Source organism: Anopheles coustani, chromosome 2 (assembly GCF_943734705.1).
Source record: "Anopheles coustani chromosome 2, idAnoCousDA_361_x.2, whole genome shotgun sequence".
Taxonomy (NCBI): Eukaryota; Metazoa; Arthropoda; class Insecta; order Diptera; family Culicidae; genus Anopheles; species Anopheles coustani.
In genome coordinates this window covers 70,675,656-70,692,405 of record NC_071289.1, presented here as the reverse complement: position 1 = coordinate 70,692,405, position 16,750 = coordinate 70,675,656, and the positions used below count along the sequence as shown (strand labels likewise).

The window sequence follows — 16,750 nt, the reverse complement described above, 5'->3', positions numbered from 1 at the left end:
GATCTCCGCTCAGCCGGGTTTTTTTTTGCTTCTTTACTTTCCCCGCCCCGACACGGCACCACCGATACGATACGGTTCGGAAACACATTTGACAGATGCTTATTTTCTTTCTCTCACGCGCCGTTTTTACCCTTCCACAGACAGGTCCACCACCAGGCCAACCGGTACAAGATGGTCGGGCAGAGAATAGCAAACTCTTTACTGAAGAGATCCGCCTTTTCCTCGGCGTTGAACGTGCTGCCCAACGATGCGACGGCGACCACGGCCACGGCCGCCCTCCTGGAGCCCACTATCCAGCAGCACCAGCAGCAGCAGCAGCAGCAGCTGGTGAACGAGCAGTTTTCCCATGCCAGACCGTACAGCGATGTGCCGGGTCCGAAGGGGTTGCCGATGATTGGAAACTCCTGGCGCTTCGCTCCGATAATCGGTAAGACCTTGAGCGTTGACAGTTATCTAACATCGTTACATTTTTATACCGCGCAATAAATTAATTTGGGGGGCTCCCGCTGAACAAGATTCGGGATAGGAAAGGGCACACACATTAACGATAACGAATCCATGCCATGTTAACAGAAATCAAAATGTCACCGTTCGGTGATTCAACACTTCGCTGGAAGCTGCTCAAATACGATTCAGCCTCATTAGCATAATAGATTCCCTTTGCCGACACGTGACACGTTCGCCGGTCTGTCTGGAATGTCTGTCCTGAGAATTGAGTCCGGTCTGTTCTGAGGATTGAGAATCAAATTTCAGACAGTGCTAGACTTAAGAATATATTTTACGTTATTTCGGGCAGATGTCAAGTTTTTTAAGAGTGTCAAGTTTTTTAAATTTAAATTTAATAGTTATGTTGGTATTTGGTTTGACCATAAAAAATATTTAAATAACCTTCTATGGGAAAGAGCCTTGGTGACATGTGGCCTACAGTTTTACACTCATTCCGTAACCGTCAGCTATCCATTGAAGGCCACGGTCGAACCTCTTTTCGCAGTTCCTTGGTGAACCAAGTAGTTGAATGTTGCACTGGGCGATGGAGAGGTCTGTCTTACGTCGAGCACAATTGTATCGAGTGCGAAACCAACCAATGAAGACCACCACCACCATAATAACGCAATAACCGCAACGAGTGCAACTCCATACGAAACCGAGTGCAAGGGGGTTTTTTGGAAGGAAAAGTAATCACCGGCGCCAGCCAGTCTGCATTTAAAAACTGCCCAGTCTCCAGAAACGGGGTAAACTCGCCCATTTCGGGAAGCACATCGCCGTGTGCAGAACGCCTCCCCAGACGTGGTTATGGGAGTCCGACCTTATAATCAACCCACGCCGCACCCATTGCCACCCTCGTCCCACCGCCAGACACCGGGAAATGTTACCGTAATGTGGTGGCGGTTGCGGGAGGTTACCTTCGTAATGGTGTAAAACGTAGGCAATGAAAACAAAAATCGAAAATAAGCGAAGAAAACACCTCCGAAAGCAAAATGTAGATCACAACAGTGCACTGCCTCACTTTCTTCGCCGACTGATCGATGATTGGGGATTCATATAACGATTAATTATGCACCGGTGCGCAGCGGCTCGGTCCCTATCGCCCCGGGCATGGCGCCGGGTTTTCCCGCGCCAACGAGGAAAATGGCCCCCTCCTCCCCGGCACACTGCGATCCGTTTCGTTCGATTGTTACGCTTCGAAGTGGTGCGGGGTTCGATTTTGGTGAGCCATTTCACAATCGATTCGTTATTACATCTAATTACAGGCCGCCGAAGCCTGCGGTGAACCTTTTTGAGAATAAACATGACGCGGGTGGAAAATAGCAGCACACTGCCAAATGTAGCAGCAGGAGGGGTTGCGAGGATAGGATTGGATCGGCTGATAATACCTGCAAGGTGCTTTTGGTATGGATGGTGGATGGTGCACAATTTGAGCAATTGCATTTCGAGGCATCTCAATAAGCAATAACTTCTTGTCCCTCGCCTCATTTTCAGCTGTGGCATTTTGAAGATTGTTACTTATGATCGCACTTGACCAATGTTTGTAAGTGGGTTGTTTTATTGTTTAAACGGTTACTTGATATACTTAATAGATTATAAACATTCGCTTTACGGAATAATGCTCAATTGGATAGCTGAGGACTTGACACTTGAAAACCGCAAGCTATGATTTGTACTCTGCTGTAGTTCGTTTCAATCTACATGTAATATGTTTGTACAAACCCCTACTATTTAGTTCAAAAACTTTAGTCAACTGAACTGATAGTATTTTTAACTGAACAAAAAATAACAAGAACGATAGTTTGAGTTTCACTTGACTGTTTTTTGACGGTTTATCTTTACAAAATACGTTTTTTAAATGTTTTTGTCTAACCAAAAAGCAAAGTGTGTTCTCTAACTAAGCGAAGCTGACAGTTATTACCGTAGGATTTGTTAGCATAACTTGTAGCGCGGTGATTCGCCAGCGACTTGTACGAGAAAGGGAACGTGCGTTAAGTTTGCACAAATTCATTCACGCCTCTCCTTGACTTTCCGTTAAGTGAAATAGCAATTTAGACCATGCTAAACCCTAGAAACAACCAACCACACACCGGATCGAACCAAGTTACTGGCAGTGCCGCCATAACGCTGCGTACACGCCAAACAAACATCGATGAGATAATCCCGAATTAAGGCTTCAAGGCTTTTCGCACCGCGCCGCGTCGCGCCGGCACGCACAACTGAACATTTCGTATAATTTTTGACAAGTCGTTCGATGGCTCCGCTTGGCCCTCCTTCCGGAACGCGAGCCCGGGACAATGCTGTCAATCGCGCGTACGTACACACCATTGTGCCAAAGATACAATTATCGCACCGAACGGTAATGATATGTAGCCGTTTTTTTTTGACAGACCAATCTTACGTAACTTACGCCATCTTTCCACGTGTGGATATGCATTATTAAATGGGGATGAAATAAAAATATGACCCCCATCGTTGACGACGAGTAAGATTTATTGCGTTTATTGCTTTCGGTGACAGTATTAAACCTGCCGGAATATAATACACCGGTGTACACCGGTGGCTCCCGGTTCCATTAAGCGAGGAGCCCCGTTGGAGGAGTTGGTGAATTTCGATGGCCTTCCCAACCCGGTGACCCAACGGTGTTGACCAACCGGTGCTGCAGCCGCCCATTTTTGGGCAAACGGAAACCGGACCATTCCCAGCGCATCTCGTGTTGCGTGCGCTGCAATCCGTGGTCATGGTTTGCCCCTGGGTCATTTGTCACAAACGAGCGGGGTGGTTGTGAAATGTACCACCGGATCGAGAGCCCCCGCACGGTTTACCTCCTTACCTATATTGTTTCCCCCATCCACCCTCTCCCCCTCCCCCTCCCACCCTGAGTACTTACAATGGGAAGCAGTTTACATAATTCCTGACGAATTTTGTTCAAACATACGGGCCGGTCTTCTGTCTCTCCTACTCTCGATCGTATGATGACTTTTGAGCGGCTATCGGGAGTTCCTTCCTCTTCCTCAACCTTTCGCCGGGATTTTTCTGCGGTTTTCGGTCGTTAAATAAGACATGCCCGTGTGTCATGCGGCGCGCAGATTTCTTAACCTCTTTATTTGGGCTTGAAAGCGCGCGTCCTTAACGCGAAAGGCAAACTCAGGCCGGGGCGGCCTTTTCCCGAACAATTTCTCCTTTTGTGTGTGAGCGACAAAAAATAAAAATAACCGAATGAGGAAACGGGGGGACGCGGGAGGGAGGGAAACAAAAACAGTCGACGACACTGCGGCGGCGGCGTTCTCCGGTATGTTTGCGGATCATGTAATCATTGACCGGTTGGCGCAGCGAACTGGTGTGTACACCTTGGGGGATCGCCGTGCGCTGGCCCGATGACACAGTTTCCACCGACTGGGGCAGGTTTGGGGGCAAAGATTCACCCCCGGGACCGGGTTCCACCGATTCCACCGATGTTATCCTCCCGGGCCTTTTCCCGGCCAGCGCAATTTGTTATCGGCTAATCTACCCTTAGGTAAGGTTGCTGCAAAGTCGCACCATGATTGACAAGGGATTCCTCGCATCGTAGTTCATCACATCAGCCAGTTGACCGAACCCCTCGCTGTGCCACGTAATAGAAGTTCAGCGGTCGGGTCAGGTGGAGACAGCCTCCTACAGGCTAGGGTTAGCAGGTGCTCTGCCCGGACGACTCCGAATCAATCAACACAGCAAGCAAGATCCGAGCAGCAAGCTCCTTTTAAATGGCATCAAACAGCCCTCCTCCCAGCTCATTGTTGGGGAAGCTTTTCGGAGGATTTTGGGGGATATACAAAGGCGCTACGGGAATGGCCGTACCGTTCGGTTGTGGATGATTGGAAATTAGCTAAACGTAATCTGGCCGGCTTGCGACATCGCCATTAGCGAAACCCTTCGGCTGTCAGCCGGTGCTGGACTAGTGACACACATACAATGTGGCGTGTGTCATGCAACGGAAGAAAAGAAAGTGAGAGTGACGACTCCACGAAAGCGAAATAAGTGCTAGAAACTCGTGAAGAAATCGATCAGGACTCAAATCAGATCAATGAAATTTGCTGAAAGGAACTACGTGAAACTAACGAATTAAATCCGGCATCGGTTACATCATACTGTTTCCTAAGTCAAAGACACTACAGAGCCGCGTGATGCCATTTCTTCTTCCAATTCGCACCTACGTGTGGCCGTCCGTCTGGCATGTAAATCCGAGGGAACAACACAAATTTATCAAACATGGTTATTCTTACTTCGTGGTCAAAGATAACTGGATAGTACAGAAGCTTCGTCGGAAACACTTCACTCCTAGCAGGAAAGTGAGCCGAGTGTCGTTTACCAAACGTACCCATTACAGGGGTGTTCCTGCCTTGTGTCACTGTACAACTATCTCTCGACTATGCGGTTAGGCAAACACTACACCAACCCCTGGCAGGGACGGGCAGAACAGTTGCTCCCTCCAGCCATGCTTGAGGATTGCCGTGGGGAAAAAAGGTGTGTCCGTCGTTCTGTGGCTCAACCAATTGCCAATGTTTGTGTGGCAAATGTTGTGACGGTCTGCGGCTTAGAGTTAGCAAGGTTGGCAACAAACAGCTAAACACGCAAGTATTTTTTTTTACATTTATTTTTCACTCAAGACTATTAAATTTGTCTCACTCGTAGCTTTGATAGTTCGTGCTAAAATAAAAATTAAACAATCACCATTTCAGACACAGCTTCTTGTTCGTACAAAGGAAAATAAACATACTGAGGACTCAATATAATGTTAAAGAAGTGAGCCTCAAATGGGTCTGAAACATGAACTCTACAGAAACGAAGCAGTATTTATGTTTTAATTATAATAAGGCTGAACATTAATAGAAGCAGTTTTCATTCTAAACCGTTAAACGTTGAAAAAAATAATGTTAAAGATCGCCATCGAAAAGAGATGCCACACAAACTATACCGAAACTAATATTAATATTTATATTTATATTTCATTTCATGGTGACGCAAATTGCACAAATCATAAAACGGCATGACAAAAATGACACAAATTGTAAATGATCCCGCGGTGCTACCCGGGTGTGAACATAGCTGGGAAGGAAATTTAATCATTCCTTGGGGCTCGGTAGTCTACTTACATTTAGCAACACGTTTTAAAAACGTGCCAAACGCCTTCTCAACACGCCACGTACACGGTCGAAAGAAAGCCGGGAGCCGACTTATGACACCGCTCCAGTTGTCATTGCCGAAAACAATTGCCCGTGGCACAGGGTGACACTTTCCCGACAGGTGGGCGGCGGGAGGCCTGTGACCCCGCCCCGACGGAAGCACCCCGATGGTCGGTAAAACTTAATGCCCAAAAAAGCGTGCTCCAAGAAATGGAGTGTGTAAAGTGACCACCCATCGCCGGCGCAGGCCGGCGTGCGAACACAAGGGTGCGTGTTTGGGGTACGAAACCGGCGTCGACATGCTATGGAACGGCTCGACGGCTTGGACCGACGGTAGTAACGTGAGGAACAACCCATCCTCGCCCATTTGCCCGTCCCCTGACGAATCATCGACCAGGCCGACCAGGTGGTGGAAAGGTCTCCGTGGTTGCGACCACAAACACGCATTAATTAGCATGATGCCGGCGGAATATTAACAAGACGCGGTCGGTCACCGCTTCAACGCCATTTGAAAAGTGATCGCGCGCCGGTTGCCACCCGTCGGTGCGAGATCCCCCTATGAGGTGGGATATTTTATAGGTTTAAAGTCTAATACATCTAATGTTAATCACAAATTAGGCAACATGCGAGCCGACTGTTCTATCGGCAGGTTTTAAGGCAGCTTTACCGTGACGCATACCTTCTTGTAAGATCTGAGTTCCTTTGGAATTCTTCTTCATTTTCGAAAAATTCGAAAACGAAAACGAAGGCCAGTTTTTGCTCACCTCCAATCCCACGGTCGTTGCCGACTGTACGCTTCCTCTTAGAGGAAGTGCGTAAATATACTTGCGCAAATTAAACACTTTCCGACCAAGAGCTTTTAAGTGAAATGAAGAAAACGCGTGGCACTAAGGGCCACTCCCTCCCGGTGGCGCACGGGTAATCGCTTGCCAGTGATGTCTTTCAAGTGATGAGTTTCTTCTTCCCCCGAAAATAAAAAAAAAACACTAATGAATTCCATCGCGTTCCCTCCGCTCCGCAGGTCAGTACAAAATCGAAGACCTGGACAAAGTGATGCAGGACCTCCACCGCCAATACGGTCGCATTGCGAAGGTAAACGGACTGATCGGACATCCGGACCTGCTGTTCGTGTTCGACGCCGATCTCATACGGGATACGTTCAAGAAGGAGGAAGTGCTGCCGCACCGGCCAGCGATGCCCTCGCTGCGCAACTACAAGTCGAAGCTGCGGAAAGATTTCTTCGGCGACAACATGGGCCTGATCGGGGTGTAAGTGTGCACTGCGGTGACAGCGTTCCGCCGGGCGATAATGTCTCAACTCTCCCCGTCCGTTTTGATATCACTCTCCCCAGGCACGGCGAAAAATGGGACGCCTTCCGTGCGCAGGTCCAACAGGTGATGCTGCAGCCATCGACGGCGAAGAAGTATATCGCACCGTTGGATGAAATCTCCAGCGACTTCATGGACAGGTAATGGGGGCTTTCTGCTGGGGGTCGTGTCTACCTCGACATTTTCGAACGCGGTCGTCGGTCGACCGTCGGTTTGAAAGCTATCGTATAGTTCACGCTGGAGGCCAAATGAACTAGAAGCAGCTAGAGATAGGACGGATTCGTTAGATGTTGCTGGTTGGAAGGCAGACCTTTGGGTGATGGCCTTACAAAGCGAGTCTTTCTGAAACGTTGAAAGTTAATCATGTGTACGTTTTGCTTTGTTAGTTTTATTCCCATTTGGAACTGAAGCTGCAAGCGAGTAAATCGTTGGTCTGAGGGGATTTAGTGTGTTTTGACGTCAACGCGGAATTTTTATAGCAGTCGTTTTAACGAATACGAAAAACCGGTTTTATGAGACAGATGTTAAGTTGTTTGCAGAAAATTCGCAAAGCACAGAAACTGGTTTGCAGAACGAATTAAAATATGGTTCTTTAATTGTATTCCCAATCGAACAGAATTCAAGAGATGCGCGACGAAAATAACGAACTTCCTGGAGATTTTCTGCACGAACTATACAAGTGGGCGCTAGAGTGTAGGTATTTCTTCTGCTGCAACACTGCCGCTCGACTTATGGATCGTTTTTGGGCATGAAGTTAATCAAACATCGACGGCCTTTTTTTCTCGATACCCCAGCGATCGGTCGGGTGGCACTCGACACACGTCTCGGCTGTGTGTCGAAGGATGGCAACGACGAATCGAAGCGCATCATCAACTCCATCAACACCTTCTTCTGGACCGTGGCCGAGGTCGAGCTGCGGATGCCAATCTGGCGCATCTATGAAACGACCGCGTACAAAAACTACATCGCCGCCCTGGACACATTCCGAGAGTAGGTATATCGCCGCAGGCAAAAGAAGGCGGACGGCACTAACGAGCTAGCTAACTATCGTACCGTTTTTATTCTTCCCCGGTCGCCGGCCAGACTGTGCATGCGTCACATCAACATTGCCGTGGAGAAAATGTACAACAGCACCGAGCCGAAAAGCGAGGAGTGCATCTCGCTGGTCGAGCGAATCCTTCAGAAGACGAACAATCCAAAGATTGCCGCTGTTCTGGCACTCGATTTGATTATGGTTGGCGTTGATACGGTGAGTCTGTGATGGCCGATGCCGCTTGGGATGTCCCGACGTAATAGCGTTAAATTTATCTTTTTTTGTTTTTGGCAGACGTCCGTTGCAGCGACCTCAACGATTTACCAGCTCAGTCAGAATCCGGACAAGCAGGAGATTCTGTTCAACGAAATCAAGCGCAGTATGCCCTCGCCGGACACGAAGTTTACGATATCGATGCTCGAAACGATGCCGTACCTGCGAGCCTGCATCAAGGAAACGTTACGGTACGGCAGAACACAACCAGTCTCGTGTCCAATTTGCATCTGAACACTTTCCCGTTCCCATTGCAGCATGTACCCGGTGGTGATTGGAAATGGCCGCAGCCTACAGACGGATGCAGTCATCGGTGGATATCACATCCCTAAAGGGGTAAGTGTAGGAAACGTTTGCTTTTGTTCACCAAATTTCCACTGACGTCCAATCGTTTCTCTATCAGACGCACGTCATTTTCCCCCATTTGGTCGTATCGAACCTGGAACGGTATTTCCCCGAGCCGGACCGGTTCATCCCGGAGCGGTGGCTGAAGCGAGGCGAGCTGAAGGAACATTCCGGCTGTCCACACGCTGGCCAAAAGATTCATCCATACGTGAGCCTCCCGTTCGGGTACGGACGACGGACGTGCATTGGCCGCCGATTTGCCGAGTGTGAACTGCAGATACTGCTCTCGAAGGTAGGAGGAAACACACAAAAACCGATTAGAACCGTTTCACTGTGCGTGCCGTACCGATTGCCTACATTTAGGCGCACCTAGCACAAGTGAAGGAAAAGAAATATTTTATGGAATATACAACATTTAATCACAATTTTTCGTAGTCAAACTAAATTATACTTGAGCTTGTACAATTCATTCTCCTCAAACCCGCTTGTTGAAAGGATATGGGATAGTTGTTTAAACGTTGATTTCGCTTCTCTTTGTAGTTCTTCCGGCGGTACCAGGTGGAGTATAACTACGAGAAGCTAACCTACAAAGTAAACCCAACGTACATTCCGGATAAACCGCTCAAATTTAAGCTCACCGAAAGGAGCAATTAGACGATAATTGCCAGTGTACCAGCAGTCGACGACGGTAAAATTAACTGAAGGTTTTTAGATGATCTATGCTTAATGTAAATACGAGTAAATGTTGAATAATTTAAGACAATACACCGGCATTACGGAGCGCAATGGAGAATGTTTGCGGTTGTGATTGGTGTTTCATTCTTCTTTCTGGGTTACGAAAGAAATGCTCTTTCCACACGTCGTCTAAATGTGGGTCACGAGGAGTTTTAGTACTCACTATTTTGCAGAATCGTTCAGCTGGTACTCGTTGCTGCGGCAGAAGCACTCCTGCACGCCAGAATCCGACCACAGCCGTTTCATCGCTAATAGCAGATCCTCCGAGAATGGTTCTGTGTCGTGCATCCGCTGTACTACGTCGAACACCATCTTTGCGTCACACTGCGGAGGAAAAAATAAAACGCAAGGCGAAGGATAGCGAATCAGTGTGGGCTCATTATCATGAAACCTCGGTGTGCGAGATAGTTTCCCCCGTTGTAGAGGTCATTGGAGATGGCGTTTCTCGTCTGCACACTAGGCCATCAACACTCGGATGCAACTCGGGTGCGAGACCACAAAAGTCGAAACCGCCAACCCGGAAGCGAAGTAGGGTGTGAAGTATTTATACCACGGGAGGCATCACGTGCGTAAGTCACGCCTGTTTGTGTCACCAGATCTATTCATTCTAGACCATCGCGGGGTATGAACCCTCGAATGGCACTCGGAAACCACCAAACGCCAGCTCCAGCACGCTACTGGGCAGTTTTCCTCCTAGATACCGCAAACAACAACTGAAGCGTAACCATGCATTCGTTCGCTGCACTATAACCGCAGCCACTTCGGAGTGACTTTGGGTTGGATTTCATCGAGCCTTGGCACTGGGCGTGTGCGTTACTTAGGTTACAGTGGCTTAGAAGGTGCGATTTGCCAACTGTCTCAAGACATAGATATTCTCCCTTTTCCACTCCGATGTGATGTGCTGTACTGGAAGACGATTTAATTGAAATTGGCAATTACTTACCTCCCGCTCGTTATTGCCGAACGCAATGCTAAGGTTTGGCATCGCCCGCAGTATTGCAACTAGTGATTGTATCGTGTTGCTGTACACTACTGGTCTATACTGTTTGAAATCCTCTGACGTAAAGCCACTTTCGTGAATAATTCTGCAAAGAAACAAAGACGGGAAAAAGGTTTGCGTTAGTGCACCATTTCCAAACGGGTAGTGAATCCTTTCCTAAAACGACCAGATGCCAATAGAGATGTGACCTTCTCGCCATTGTACCGACTCGAGTGTTTGTTTGTTTTCCCTAGTTTCACCCCGCGTTGTGGTAAACATTCCGAGGACTTAACATGGTAATTGTTGCATTCTTCAATCGGTGCAGCACTACCGCAATTTCAAGCCCCGGTCACACTCAAGGTCCTTCAGGAACGAAGAATGAGTCCGTCCTGAATGGGGGTGTGTAGTAGACCGCCCGGTTCGGGAACGGTAGGAAACTTCAGACGGGATAATGGCACTCTTGTTCGCTGAACAAAGCGAGGCAGAAGCTACTCGGAAAAAGCATAACTTGGAAACTTTCCCACTAGATAAAGGAATGGTGTTTCCCGTAGCTCTATTGCAATGGCGTGAGAAAAAGAATTACTTCTTCAAAGGAAATATAATAAAAAAACACGCTTGAAAAGTAGGTTAAAAAGTAGATAAAAAGCGCAACATAATATCTGCAAAAAAGAATTCCTTTGCAAGAACTGAACAGTTTGCAGAAATGCTTATGGTAAATATTTCATCAGATAAGATATACAAGAACTTATTTTAGACAGAATTCTCTCTTTTACAGCAAACCATAAAAGCTTCCCCACCAGCAACAACATGACGAAGCGGTCGCAAAAATCGATACCAACACAAAATCCCTCATCCTGGCGTGCTCCATCATTATTCGCCATTGTGGAGCCGCCAGTGACGGAGGTTTGCCGTGATCCCCTTTTTTTTTTTAGTCGGTCATGTCTGCGGGGCCAGGAAACAGTACCAAAAAAACCGCCACTTCCGGTCGTCACTCAAAAGTAACGGGAGGCGACTTTGTGGATTCTTTATTGTACCGAACAGAATGAAATAAACAAAAAAAAATAACATAAAAGGGGAACAAACACTGTGCACTATGGCACGGGGCAGATAATGCGCGTGTGGCGGGATATTTAAGGGTAAAAATATGATCGCGTGTGAATCATACGCTCATGCAAGTGGGGCCTTCTCCCCGGTGTAGGGATTGCCACGGTTTTTCTTCTCACACTCCCTTAAACCTATGTGTCACAGTTCGTGCCGAACGGAAGCATCAACATAAAGCATTAGCCCGCGACGTGAAATAAACAATTCGACCTCGCGAGACCGACAATATCAACCCCTATGTAGCCGAAGCTAACCAGCTGAATGATTTTTGGGGCTCAAAACCACGACGGCTTGGGTTCGAATCCCAACCGAGTCCAGACCCTCCCCTGTACGAGAGGACTGACTATACACGTACACAAAAGGAAAAAGTATAGAAAGCCCTTAAAAAGTATAGAAAGCATATGACCACGGCGGTCGTAACGCCAAGAAGAAGGAAGAGAGGAATCCTTATCATAGAAATTGTAATAAATATGAAATACTTACTTCATTTGTTTAACGATTGTACTTTTTCCCGATTCGCCAGCGCCTGCAAAGAATAGAAACAAAGTTTAGAATGGCACATTTACAACCGTTATACATTTAATTTTTATACAGCGCATATAAAAACTTCCCACAATGAGTAATCAGCATAAAATCGAAAACCACTCTCATCTGTAAGTGAAGAAATAAAAATGTCCACAGGCAAACGGCAAATCGCTCGTTCGCGAAAAACTTAATGTGATCGTTGAATTATGGAAACTCCCTCAAAGTGCTCAATAAATGTGAAGTGATTTTAGCGGGCCGCGAATACGGTCATTTCCACTTGCCACCGGACCCATCCAGCACGTCTGCATGATTACTGCCAGGAGGTCGAACCACGCCTCCCGGAAGCCGTAATTTCCTCCACATTCGTGGGCAGAGGGAGCGGGGTCATTTGGCATGCATCTCCCGCGCATGTTGAACACGGACAGCACATTTTAAATCAACAATAAATAACTCCCCCGAAGTCGGCGGACGAGCACAAAAAGAACAAGAAACCCAGAAGGACCAGAAACCAGATTGACGTCATTCTGATCAATGGTTGGGTTTTCCAGGGTTTTCCCAGAGCCCGGTTTCCCGCACGCCCTTCCCTAGCAGGTGCACGTTGTTTTTCTTCATTCATGTTTGCGGCTTTGCAAATGAAGCATTGGCAAACGTGAGAAAGAGAGAGGGAGAGGGAAAGGAAAAGAAAATCCTTTCGATCGTTGTTCGATCCGCAAGCCACGTTAATGTTGGCAAATTTTCTCCACTGCAAGGGGTCGATGGGCAGGTTCGGGGTTGGGTGGTGCCGAGATAAATATTTAAACAGACATTTTCCACCCAGTAAACCAATACCACAACACCATCACGGATCTTACACCCGCGGCTTGGTATTGAACAAAAAATTCTTCCCAAAAAAAAACAAAAAATCATTCCCGAGTGGAAATGAGGAATTAATCGATCGCGACGAAGAAAACGACCGAGCCAGGCGCGACTGGAGAGCATTCTTGCGATGGGAGAAAACGCCCGCTTTGAATGCAAGTGTTCACTTTGTTTTACAACAACTTTCCGAAGTGGACGTCGGTGAACTACTTTGCCAACAGACAGAGCAGGCCAACAGCTCGGGATCGACATCCTCTTACAATCGCCTTGTGCCACTCCGATGATCTTTCTCCCCCATTTCCAGCGAAGCTCGGAATCGGTTGCAAAGCCAGCAACGAAAATGTTGCCCCACATGCCAGCCAAACCAACCGAAGGCCAACGAGTGCTAGGTTTCCCGCGGGAAAAGAAAAACACTGCCACCGCGCTCGTGGGGAGCATCAATATCATCCGCACCCGTTTGGGGTAGAGATTATTTTTAGAAAATCACTGTTCACCGATGCACCGTTGTTTATGAATCCCGCACGACCCATTCCACCCAGGCCTCCCCCTTCGCTCCACCCAACCGGTTGCCTACTCTCCGGGATAGGAGTCCGCAAGAAAGTGGTCACGCGGGGCCCCCGATCTTAACCCTAATAATCGATGATTCAGTTAAGATCCACTCGTGCTTTGCTTGCCAACAAAACGGATCGAGGCTTGGGTGAAGTGGGTTTTGGACGGCGGGATCTTTTTGAAAGGGGAACGGAGGAACGGGGTGGTAATCTTGCATACTTGGAGATCATACAAATGGACCGGATCCAAACCGAACAGGAAGGAAGAGATTCTCGTACCAAAGTGTCTCAACGAAAGAGGCATTAAGAGATCATATAAATTACAAAGCACATGATTTGTATACTTTGTAGTAATGTTATTTCATGCAAACTGACAAATCCATTTCAAATTCGATTATAGTTACGAAATTAAAAATGCAGTTAAACCATGATCAAGTGAAAGCAAACATTAGTTTTCACTTACAATTTAAATGACGTTACTAATTATAGTTTCCCATTTTTATGTTTGTGCTGACAATAACAAAAGTCAAGACTCTCCAGAAAAAACTACTCTGTCGCGTACTTAGACTATCAGTGTCTCTTGCCGAATATGCTTTTCTTGTGATTTCATGTTAGTTGCTCAAAGTATTTTTTCCTAGAATAAGAAAATTGAAATGAAAAATAAAAGACAAAAATGAAATGGACCACCAAATCTATTGATGTTACATTCAAAAATGCACAAAAGCAATGTTTTATTTGATATAAATGACCGCTGGTTGTCAGTCAAATGCTGTTTTAAATTTTTGAAAGTCGTTCGTTATCTGCTTTTGACATATGCTTTGACTCGACAACTGATAATCGGAATAGGTCTCGTAATTTCCAGATGCATTCAAATAGAATATTAAAGTAAAAACACTCAGCATTCTTAGTTTAAAATTTATGGTAAAATAAAGTAAAGGTGTAATTACAGTTGCATACATTTCGGTGCACAAAAAAGGTTCATAGTCATCCCACGGGTGAATAAGAACATTTTAAAACACATTTTTCTGAGACACCCCGCTACCGAGCGGGCAAACCCCTTACCGAGCAGTAGCAGTTTGATGTCCTTGGCCGCCTGGATGCCGTCCTCCTTGAGATTGCGCTCGATCAGGCGGCTCCTAGCGGCGGCAGCCCGTTCCTCAGCCGACTGTGCGCACCCCATAATGCGTATCGCTTCCGTGCAGAACGTTTTGGAGGTTTTTGTCGGTTCGGCCAAACGGTTTGGCCGAAATCACAGATTGGGTCGGAAAAAAAGTGGGTGCAGGTGCGAATGCTGCTGGCTTCGCAGTTCCCCTTTACCGGCGACGTTCGGGTGTTTTGCCCAAAACCAAACTCGCAACCGTTACGACGACGACGACACACCAACACCGCTACCTCTGCCACTACCGCCACCACCCTCACCACCACAACTGCTCCTGCCTGGGCACCACACCACCACTACAGCGACTCGCGACTTCCTTCGGCCGGTCGGCACCTGCTGCTGCCTCCAGCACCAACAACTGTCTTTCACTGAACACTGCCCTTCGATCGCACGTCGCGGTGCACTCGATCCGCTTTGTCGGCGCCGTGTTTATGAACTACAAATTCCTGCAAAAACCCCGCGAAAAGAAAAGAAAACGCCACGCGTCAGGGATTGTCGGTTCGTTGGATGAAAATTTAAGGACCCTCCGCGCCAACGATCCGACGGTTCCGATTGCAACGTCCAGTCACGCCACCACCAAAGAAATATCCATCTGCAATAAAGCACACTCGAGGAAGCAATCACCGGGCGATGCTTTCCTTCGGCCAACAACAAGAAGCAAAACAAAACACACACTTTTATGTCCTTGTGCGAAACCGAACGCTTGTCAAAAGTCACAACTCGGGGGTCGGTGGCGCCCGAGTTTTACGACCACCGTACACTCAAACCATAAAAACCAAACCGAAAACCATTACTTCCTGGCGCAGTAAAACTGTGTGATCTTGTCTGTGCCATTTGTGGGATATCTTCCTCTTCGCTGCTTCCTTCCTCTGCTGTTGTTGTAAAGCTTTTCACCGCCCGTATTCACTTCACTGCACACAACGGCGCGATGGGAAGACCATCCCCGGGTCCAGGCACCGACCGCACGACGCCATCTTGTTAATCACCGCTGGTCAAGGGAAGCCTACCGGCGTCTCAAGGATTCGCAGGAAGCCCACCATTGTGTTTGTTGCTAGCGACTTGTGGACCCGACACTCATAATTCATAAGCTCATCGCCCCCAATGTCTTCGCCCGGGGCCGAGGAAAACTTTGTTGGGACCAACAACACACACACACACACACGCACAACCGTTTCGAAATCCATTCTCCCAAATGCTGTTCATGGGGACTTTCGCTTCCGCCGGGTGACCATTAATGAATGATTTATTGTTTGGTTCCGGGGGGCGGCTTCAGGGCAGTTGGGGGAGTGAGGGGGACGTACAAGATGGCCACGAGAAGATATGCTTTTATCTCAAGTGCGATATCGATTAACAAAAGATGATGCCAATGACGATGATGGAGTGCCATTACTTCTCGGTTTGGGAACCGTGCACGGCCACGGAACGAAAACGCTCGGCAAACATGTGTCCGGCCAATCACGGGAAGTTTGACAATCCTGCACCATTTTATTTATTTAGTTTTTCTTGAAGGTCATTTTATTTCACGATAATTTTATAGATTTTTAGATTTAGGATTTTAGACTTAGATTTAGGAGATTTAGAGAAGATTTTTATAATTTTAATATTCTTTTACGATACTTTCTACTCCACACTAAATTCAACTTCCAAATAACCCAATCTTTGCTGACATTGAGAAGCACATTGAGAAATTAACTAATTGTTTGTTTCTTCTCAAATTATACAATCTGAATGAAGATAAACGATCACTATTAACACGTCCCGTACCACGTCACTCATGTATGGGTAACGCTATTACTTGACATAGATTTGTTTTAAGCTCTATAACTTTTTTTCTGTGTAAGATATGGCAAGATTTAAAATGGCTGATAAATGAGAATGGTTAACTGCTATAGCTGAACTATTGGTGGCTTTTTTCTACCCCCTCTTTAACGCCCTTCTTCGTTTGAAAAAAAGAGGCAAAATTTATCCGTTGATACTATTATTTTTTTGACGGAAAGTTTTAAAGAAAAAAAGTTTGCTTGTGATAGAGCATTATAACATATTTTTAAATTTGTGAGTACATGTTAACCATCGTTTCTAAATAGTTAGTTTTAAATGAACACGAACGTATTTTACGATAGTTCGTTGAGTTCTAATATCCCAAAGTCTCCTAGAGCATCCGGCTGGTCTGATTGTTCCAGATTTTTCGGAGCACATATTTGCGTGTGCCGAAATGGTTGCA

The 16,750-nt window shown here is 46.8% G+C and overlaps 2 protein-coding genes across 5 annotated transcripts in view; one reads left to right on the top strand and one right to left on the bottom strand.

The window, feature by feature from the left end:
- Positions 1–16,750, bottom strand: part of LOC131265849 (G protein alpha o subunit) — a 57,275-nt gene that overhangs the window by 22,445 nt on the left and 18,080 nt on the right. Inside the window, exons 1-4 of one of the 3 annotated variants that reach the window (XM_058268182.1) lie at positions 14,433–14,550; positions 11,926–11,968; positions 10,302–10,447; positions 9,526–9,658 (exon numbers count right to left, since the gene is read on the bottom strand). In XM_058268182.1, the coding sequence (XP_058124165.1) occupies positions 9,526–9,658; positions 10,302–10,447; positions 11,926–11,968; positions 14,433–14,550 (440 nt within the window). Of the gene's footprint in view, positions 1–9,525; positions 9,687–10,301; positions 10,448–11,925; positions 11,969–14,432; positions 14,551–16,750 lie in introns of those variants that run through there. The other 2 variants (XM_058268181.1, XM_058268180.1) reach the window with 2 other exon arrangements.
- On the top strand, positions 172–9,360 carry LOC131265848 (probable cytochrome P450 49a1). Of its 2 annotated transcripts, XM_058268179.1 has the most exons (11): positions 172–264; positions 316–427; positions 6,670–6,916; positions 7,000–7,116; positions 7,593–7,669; positions 7,771–7,966; positions 8,060–8,225; positions 8,304–8,473; positions 8,540–8,618; positions 8,686–8,919; positions 9,168–9,360. In XM_058268179.1, the coding sequence occupies exons 1-11, from the start codon at positions 172–174 to the stop codon at positions 9,279–9,281; spliced, it is 1,605 nt and encodes a 534-aa protein (XP_058124162.1). In that variant the 3' UTR covers positions 9,282–9,360. The 2 variants fall into 2 exon arrangements, with proteins under 2 accessions (XP_058124162.1, XP_058124161.1); XM_058268178.1 differs by having other exon boundaries at positions 172–427.